Below are 9,653 nucleotides of genomic sequence, written 5' to 3'. Positions count from 1 at the left end.
TCCCAGTTAAGTGACGACAACTTGTGGTGGTATCAGTTACCGTGGCCTGAGAGGTTTGTGTTTTGGTTGTGATAATGATCATATTGCCAAAGCCAGCCTGAGGAAATGTAACGGTCAAATATGTAATAATCCACATCTTTATTCACCTCACAGTGATGTAGCAGCTTCTGACTTCAAGCTACATACTACCAGTAGAAAATCAACATGATTGCGGTGCCAAACTATAACCGTAGGAGTACCACTTCGCCAGTCTTTATTTCCTCTTCCAAGCTTTTTTTTTCTTCTTTTCATGCAAGTAAATGCTGTCTGCTGGATTCTGCATTATATTCTTTTATTCATCTCCTGAAGGCAACAGCAGTATGCCTGGAGGATGTACAGATATAATGCTTTTATTCTTGTCACCTTCAATTTAGTGGAGATTAATGTTGAGCAATTAAATCTGATGTTCATACCTTCATCTTCTTTGTCCAGTTACAACTGCCACTCAAGATATCTTGCATGTTAATAATCCATGCTGCAGTATAGCAGATAATACACTTATAAGATTGATAAAACTGCACACATATCAGGCCATATTCTACAGTATTATCAATTGGTATCGAACATGGATGGATGTTTTAGCAATCAACTTTCTGATGTTGTTGTTCCTGTGCATTTGTGGAATTCTCCTGATATTGTTTCATCTGGAATAATATAAAGTTCCCCTTAGGTGTGAATGTGAGTGTGTGTGACTGTCTCTCTGTGTTTGCAAGTGATCGACATGAAGTTCAGAAGACTACATCAGCCACTAAAATGGATGGGTGAATAAATAATTGCATATTCAAACTAAAACGTGGATGTGTTGACCATGATCACAAATCTGAAATGAAGAAATGGAATATCTTTCACTGCGTTGGTAAAAATGGAGGAATTGGAAACTCTTTCCCTCCATGAAACATTGGCGTATGCTTTAGTTCAATTCCAAAACTCAGATTATCAGTGACATTGGCCGCACACGCAGCGAGAGAGACGCACAGACGCGCTCTCTGTGGCTCGTGTCGTGGCGGCGCGTGTTTCTGTAGGGGTCGCTGATGTCCGCTCGGAAGCAGCGGCTGGAGAAGCAGCGACAGTCTCCAGCTCCGCTGTTCCATCAGCGCCACTCGCACCGGGATTTCCTCCTCCTGCGCGGCTCCGTTTGTTTCCCTCCACTCGAAACTCCCCGCTGGAGCCTCCGGAGCCTTGTTCTGGAACATCGCGGAGCTTTTGCGCCTGATTAAAGGGAACCATGCGTTACTTCTGGATACACACCGTGTGGATCACCGGCGTCGCTTTCATACTGGGATTTCAAGGCAAGGGATTGATTTCATTCCTCTTTTTTTTTCTTTCTTTCTTTCTTTCTCTTACATGTCATGTCGTTTCCTGCTCGGAAACAATCGAGTGAATGGGGCGCAGGATGACCCCTGCGGCGGATGTGTTGCTCTTTTTTTTTTTTCTTCTTTTCTTTCCTTTCTTGCTTTCTATTGTGGCGCGCGTGCGTCCGACGCGGAGCGAGGAGTTGTGCAGGTATGTTGAAGTGAAGCTGCGGGAGGGGAGCGCGGTCCTCACCGGGAATCCTCTGACCCTTGCTTTTGGAGCAGAGCAGCTATTTGCTCCGAATAATAATAGTAATAAAAATACACGCAAAAAAAAGTTGGAGAGTTTTAGTGGGGCTGAGCTGGTAGTGTGTAGAGGCAGACAGGGAGAGCGCAGCAGTGGAGGCTGGCAGCTTCAGGAGAGTGGTGAGGCTGTACAGAAACACGCTGCTCGACTGTCGGGAGGCTGATTCATTTGATAAAAACGCAGAGATATGTGTTGAAATACTTAACATCATTTGCATGCCAAACTTATTTTGAAGCATCTTAAATCACAGCTTTTCAGGCCATCTCTCTCTCTCTCTCTCTCTCTCTCTCTCTCTCTCTCTCTCTCTCTCCTTCTCTCTCTCTCTCGATCTCTCTCGACCTTTGAGATTGTGTTTGGCATCGCTCTCCTGCTGAAGATGTGTGGCAGCTCACTGTGATTCATGTGGACAGGTGGAAGAAGAAGAAGTAGAAGAAGAAGAAAGAAAAAAACCCAAAAAAAACAAGGGATGACAGCAAACGTAAGCCTGAGCCAACTTTTGCGAGACGGCAGCAGCAAAAAAAAAAAGAATCCGTGTTCATGTCTCCTTTAGTGATTAAATGTCAACAAGTAAGTAATGGAGTTTAGGAGACGGCACAATAATGCAGCTGGAAAAGGAAAACGTGGATGACATGAGGGACTAGGTCAGAGAAATACAGAAAACGAGGTAGAAAAATAAGTGATTGGCCAATGAGTGGGTGGGTTTAAAGAGTTCCTCAGCTGCGTTGGCCAAGACACCTGTTATCCTACCTTCACCACCACAAATGGACCTATATATCATCCATGTGATGGTTGCATTGGCATCATACTTGTTTTTTTTTAATTAATGGTCTTCCCACTTGTACTATTTAAGCACTGACATACTTTTTGGAATTATATCTGATCAGAAAGTTTAAGTTTAGTTTCATTTATATATGAATTTTTCTCCTCATCTGTAAAACTGTACAGTGCTACTGGGGTTATGGGAACCACCAGCTCGAGAGGCATCAGCTGAGACAAAGCCTTTATGTTTTTGGAAAACACCCATGTGTTTCATGCTGTTGCCAATTGTTTATTGGTCAGGATTTATTTTTTTCTGTTGTTGTTTTTGAAGCACCTCCACACACAGCTCTTTAGCAGCCAGGGCTTTCTTCTTTTTCTTTTTCTTTTTTTTTTTTTCACCACTTGACACGGCACACAAACACACAACAAAGAGACAGTGATGGAGCTGTAAATGTGTCCAGAGGATAAATACGAGACACTAACACTGTACCAGAGCTCCCAATGTGTGTGAGTATTTCTCCTCACTTTCGCACACAAAATAATGATCTTATCAGTTGGTCAAACCAAGCTGGGTGAGATTCAATGAAATACAGCTGGATAACAGATCAATAGCTAAGATTCCTATCACTATATGACTCCAACTCATCTGGGTTGTTAGTCTTTTCCCTCCCCTGTGGACACTACCCTGGTCACCCACTCCTCCCGCTCCTGAGGCTTGACCGGCACATTTCCTCGCTCTTAATTTTGTATTTCATGACTCTACTGACTTTGTGCTCCTTATATCTATTCCACAATGGGTTTCCCGATGATGCGCGTGCATGACGGACAGTAAAATCGTTAACTGCCAGCTGAGCTGTTGTTTCCTCTTAGGGGAGCGGCGATGCCCATCTGGCTTCATGGCTTTTTGAAACTTGTCCACGACTCAGACTTTAATTGATCTGGATGTTGACCCTGCTTGCTGCTGGCTTTTTCTAAGTGTGGTCAATGAAGAAGGAGGGTAGACAAACTGTGTTAATAAATAAATTGCTCCCCAAAGTCCCCATCGTTCAATATGTGGCCAAAGATGTGTATTAAGGGGCAGCACTGTGGTTTACTGATATTCCAAGTGAACATGCCATAATGTTGTCGAGTATTGAGATAATGATTTGTAATAAATACAAACACTTAAATAGATGATGAGACGTGAGATTTGCTCTTTCTAATGATGCTGCTCTTTCTCTGTCAGTTGATAAATTGTTTGAATCTTGTTAAATTTATCCCAATTGATGATTTTATAAATAACATTATCTCATATGAATTTGCACATGACTAAAACGGTGTATAGACATGGGATTCATAACATTTCATTCGGAGAGTTGTACATTAAAATTGTTGTGACTGCTTATTTCCCCAGATTGGGACTGGTTTAAATCAGTTCAAATAGATTTTCTGTGTGTATAGCTGATATATCCAACGTATTACAGGATCTCTGTACTTACTCCAACAACCCAATGATCAGTGTGTGCAGGAAATTGGTCTCTCCAATCTGCCCATAGGCATTAGGGTCTTGTCTTTCTTTGATGCAACTGAGATGGATTGGCAAACAGTCCAGGGTGTCCCTTCCCTTCTGACTTTGTCAATTTAGATTCCTCATCTCTTTAGCTGGAATTAGCCATTAAAACATATAAATGAATACTTTCAACCTCCCACTTAATTATGTCATTGGCCCAGCTACATTTCTTTCCAGTTATCGAGTATTTATGTTATTCTTGGCACCGGTTTTTATCGCACAAGTTGATCCACCGGCTCTCTTTTTTCAACAAGGCCAGCTGCTAAAGAGTGAAGGATAAATTTATCATCGCTGCTGTTGGCGGATCTCTCGTTTATCCCTGATCCACCAACTGCTGCAGCGAAAAACAAGTAATCCCAAACTATGGACGCACTGATACAATACCAGCATTGGATATCAGGTCTGGTACTTGTACTTGTAAAAGCTCCCCAATACAACCCAGATAATATTACATGGCATCATCCGTCAGCAGCATAGAAAAGAGACGATGAGTGATGTCAGTGGTTCTGGATTAGTTTGAGCTGTGGCAAGCAAAAGAGTTTCGGGCCTCACACACCAGGGGTGCTACATGCGACTTGATTCAAATTTGACTGATACATTCATTAACAGCGAGCTCGAGTGAGTGCACAGCACACATTAAGCTCGGTTCCTCCGTCCACAGTTGAAAGCACGCATAGGGCAGCTAGTAGATGTTACACACTGCTCTACGCATACTGTGGGCTGTAAGGCTGTTGGAGGTTTGCGACACCGCATAGCCTTCACATTTTCATTTGCATATGGGGTATGAATTATGCTTAATGGTATTCAATAAGTCATCATATCGGTACTCAGTATCTGCAAGTAACTAAAGGCTAGTCGGCTTATTTACTTGTCCTTTGAAAAAAAATGGTATCAGTGCATTCATATTCCATACATTTTTGGGTTCTGGAGGTGTTTCTGTTGAATACCATGAGGACATTCATTACTCTTTTAGATGGAATTAAAGAAATCAGCGTACTGTCTAAATGATGGTAGAGAACAGATGATATCAAATCCTCTGCCCTTTGTTTCACCGACAAGATGCCTAAAACAAGCATGGGTTTATTTGTTTTATTGTCAGTGCTTTTGATCAACATGTGTTTTCCTTTATTTCAATGTGGGACACCTGTCATTGATATTTCATCATGTATGCTTTTTTTTATATATATATATATTTTTTTTTAAACACCCTCACGATCCCCTTGCTCACCTTGTTTCAGCCTGTAGCAGATCATGTTCTGTAAAATCTGTGCTTCAATGATTCCGACAACTTTCGACAGTCTCCGCTCCAGACGCGGCGAATTGGGAATCCCTGACAAGAGAATCATGCAAACAAGGATGTCTTTTCTTTGGCAGCAGCGGACTTCATGGTTGATTTAGGAAGAGAGAAATGTATCTGTCATTGGGGCTGAAGACTGCGTGCTTCACTTCCTCCAACCCTTTTGGTGGTTGGCAAACACATGTTTCAGGCTCTTGTGCTGTTATCTTCTCACCTACTGGCACAAATAGATGTTTTTCATTTTAAGACCAGTGTGAGCAAGATCTTTTCTAACATTGAGAATTCTTTTCTTTTTCCTAAATGAAACCTAATTTGGTCTTGTGAATCAGGTCTGTGGTAATTGTGTTAAAAAAAAACAGGCATTTTCTGATAAGGTTAATTATGCTGGAATGTGGTAATAATTCAGGGTATCACAGCATTTCTGGGGTTGCCTTGAGCTGTGTGGCCAAACTGTTTGTTCATATTTTACTCCTAATTCCTAAAAACAACAACAACAAGATTAAGACACGTATCAAGTTATCTTTTCAGCTGGTTAGCATGGCAGCACAAAAAAAGCAGAGTTGTAGGGATGGCTTTGTTATTCGTAACTTTTAACCAGCTCATCCTGAGAGGCTGCGGGCAGCTCCCAGGGCTACTGGAGCGATATGATCCCTCCAGCATGGCTTAGCTCAGGGTCTCATCCCAGTTTGCCCCGTGTGGCAGGCCTCCAGCAGAAAGTACCCAGAGGCCATCCTAATTAGATGCCTAAACCACCTCAACCAGAACTTCTCCATGCAAAGGAGCAGCAATTTGACTCTACGTTTCCTCCCAAAGGGCCAGCAATTGCACCATTGTATGAGGCCACATGAAAAGTCATCCCAGCTGCTTTTTTCAGTGATGTCATTCTTCCTTCCATTGCTTGGATTTTGGAACAAGCAAAGGAATGCAGACACTCGTAAATAGTAAACCTTCCCAGAAGTCAGTGCACTTTTGATTTTTTAACAATTTATTGCTGTTCTCTGTAACTAATTCATTGCTTTATTGAATCAGCGAGGTCTGAAGTTACATCATTCACCAAAAGGGTCCTGGAATCTTCATTATTCATGTCAAAATTGAATGTTTTCAATCAGTCTCAAAAGCCTTTGCTTCTCATTGAGTATAACTATGTAATACATTTGTGACTGAGTGTTCTTTATCTTGGCAGTCGAAGCACTGTTAACGAAAAAAACAGTAATCAAAACCCTGAAAAGGTTTATGTTCGTACATTGTGTGTGGCGGGTGGTTAATTATTTGTACATTATCTGTTTTGCTTGCCTAATATTGTTTTCATTTTTAAAGTTATTCCTAAGAATCCTGGACTGCATATACTCCTAAAACAACTGATTCTCAACAATAATCCTGAACCATGCTGAAAATAATACATGTGCGGTTATTTGTAGCAGAATGGATTAACACGTTGAGAAGAAAAGTCAAAAAGCAGTTTGTACAGAGTGATTCTACTATGTGCTGACATAAGGTTTCAAATTCAGGATATCGGCTGTAACCCCTTCATCAAATATATATGGTGTATTCAGTTTACAGACTTTACTAGCAGAAGCGGACTTGCTCACCAGTGAATCGCATGATTAAATGTTATCTGAAATATAAAATGGCTGAATAAATGATATAACAGCTGGTTGGGTATATTCTATAGCACATGTGTCAAACTCGAGGCCGATGAGGGCTTAAAGGTCCGATTGTCTTACAATAAATACCGTATTGTTCCCAATAGATGCGCAGTGCACAAGTACAAGCCTTGGGTTTATTGGGAACATGTGAGCGCAGGTTCAAACATTCTATAAAATACGGTAATTACATGTGCCTTTGTTGACACCGAAGTAGTTCAGCACTTGTGCAGATCCAGATTAAGAAGTTCCCCGCGCTGACCCGACGGCAGACAACCCCCCCCCCCCCCCCCCCCCCCCCCCCGCGAGAAAACTGGTCATGGTATGACTGTCCAATTAGCATAACTACAACTTTACCTTTCATCCATGCATGAAACAAAACCACTGAGGCATGAAACACAAACCTGTTGTGGAGAATAACTGCAGGACTAAATAAAGTGTGTCGAAATGAATCTTCCCTCCAGTCCTGACAATTTGAATGGCAGTCGAGGGAGTGGTGTCGTCTGTTGAGATGTAATTGTTTTGTGGATGCTTCTTGTGATGCTTCTGAGCAGCCCGTTGACCCATTAACTCTGAATGTATAATAGCTAATAACACTGAAAAGGCTGCATTGCTGCAGGGCAATATACAATTATTATATTATAGTGCAAAAAAACCTACTAAAAATAAAACTAAATCAAGATTGTTCGGTATTATTGAGTCTGCTAGTAGGTAATTTGTCAACGTGAGAAAGTTATTATTTTTCAACTTGGATTCCATAATGGTGATGTATTCTGGGATAATATGTGCTGAATCTCAGTGAAAGTTATATAATCCAATGATGTTCCTTTCATTTAAATGGCACGCCACATAAGCATCGAGACCCAAAAAAATTTGCTGTCTGCAAACGTTATGTAGCCATTTCAAGTTGGATGCCGTTGATATAATTCACAAAAGTTAGGTAAAAAGGGAATTAAATAAGTATGATATAATGATATTCATACCAAGGCTGCCCATGAAAAAAAAAAACATTTCAGAGAGGTTTTTAGGAACAGTCTGTGAAAGACTGCACAAGCAAATCAAGCAAGAAAAGGTTGCTTAAAAATCCATCTACATATTTTTTTTATCGACAGTGCATAATATCATCAAAAGATTTATATGTTCCAAAGAAGGCTCTTCGTGGAATGGAAAAGCACCTTGACCATGATCTTTGGACCGTCAGTGACACTATACAGAAGTTTGATCAAGATCACTTCTGAAAACCATTGTCTGTGAACATAAGACATCAAAGATAATGCAGTTTGGGTTTTTTTTTCCTGATGATTTAGAATTTGAAGTTCATTTTTGAAAGCCTTGGATGTTATGCCCTCCAACTCAAGATAACGAGTCTGAGGACGTCTGATTTTGCTGCGCACAGTTGCCCTCTTTAAAATCCAGCCCTCATGACATTATGGATGTGCACTGGTATTTAGGAATGGACAAATATATAGCAAATGCTTCATCACGACAGCAGTCTCAAAGTGAGGTGTCAGGGAGTGAGACACACACATACACACACACACACACCACTCTGGGAGTCACTGCTTTGATAACCTACACACCTGCGGAGGCACCAATGATGCTAAGCAACAATTATCGTGTCATATGCTGCTGTGCTCTTTTTCACAATAAGAAATCACATTCTGTATGTATCATAATCACATGGCTTAGAATAATCCCGCTGCAAAAACACTACCTGCAGTTCAGACCTGCCTTCTCTGAAGCGTCTCTAACTTCAAACCTACGATTAATGTTTTTGTGTTGTTTTAATTTTTGAATACACATTGAATTTAAAATCTTTCAATAGCAGTGCACTCTATTTTTGATGTACATTCAACATACTAACCCTTTTCTTCAGTTCAGAATTGTGTTTTATTGTACTATCTGAAAATAATATCCACACATTTTTATTAATAAAGCACCTTTAATACAAAAGCAGTAACCCTATACTGCTTCACATGGATTTAAATCCCCCATTCCCCACCCATTGCAAAGTACTTACAACTACACACAGACACCTGCACTCCAAATACAAAGACAAATAGGCACTTGATCAAGTGGCTGAGCACTCATCAACCAGGTGAGGCAACACCATCACTGGGGTAATTTGCATCAGAAGCCATCACAGTGCCTGGTTGTCATGGCCCAACCTGAGGGCCCCAACCTGCTACCGCAAGACCAGAAATGCCCCCATATCACCGGGCATGGTCAGAGTGAGGCCACAAGACAATGTCAAGACAGTCAGAACAGAACTGGTCTGTGCTCCCAGGACAGAGTGGGACCAACTGAAGAAAGTAAACGATTAAATTACTAAGATGTGCTAAAACGTCGACAACCATGAAAGGCCCTGTGCACACGAGCCAAAAAGTTTTTTTTTTTTTTTTTTTTTCTCTTGGTTGGTTTCTCGTTTTTAAAAAGTTTCCCATCCACATGGCATCATACAAAATAACTCAAAACAATGTAGTACATATGCCAGGCTTATAGGTGGCACTGTAACTCTGCCACATAAATACACAAACAATAGAGTAGAACACACGGAGCATGCAAAAATCCTCGTATTGGAGAAATCCAGCAGGATCCAATGCATTTCTTGCTGCAGAAGCTTCGGCAGCAAGGGTCGTGGTGTTATCGGGTCGAGAGATGGGGCCATGCCATCTTTTTCAGCAAATGCGTGTCTTGCCAATCCACACGTCAATGCTGAGGCGGCGTTTTCAAAAATCTCCATTCTGGAATCAGTTTTTTTTTTTAA

General features: G+C 41.2%; 1 protein-coding gene across 1 annotated transcript in view; it reads left to right on the top strand.

Moving 5' to 3' along the window:
• The first annotated feature begins 1,072 nt into the window (after positions 1 to 1,072).
• lsamp (limbic system associated membrane protein) overlaps positions 1,073 to 9,653 on the top strand; it is a 505,434-nt gene continuing 496,853 nt past the window's right edge. Inside the window, exon 1 of the mRNA XM_080459958.1 lies at positions 1,073 to 1,328. Coding sequence (XP_080316084.1) covers positions 1,265 to 1,328 — 64 coding nt within the window. The 5' untranslated portion in view covers positions 1,073 to 1,264. The remainder of the gene's footprint in view (positions 1,329 to 9,653) is intronic.

Source organism: Lipophrys pholis, assembly GCF_963383615.2.
Source record: "Lipophrys pholis genome assembly, chromosome: 3".
Lineage (NCBI taxonomy): Eukaryota > Metazoa > Chordata > Actinopteri > Blenniiformes > Blenniidae > Lipophrys > Lipophrys pholis.
The sequence above is the reverse complement of the archived record's forward strand: the minus strand, read 5'-3'. Positions and strand labels throughout refer to the sequence as shown.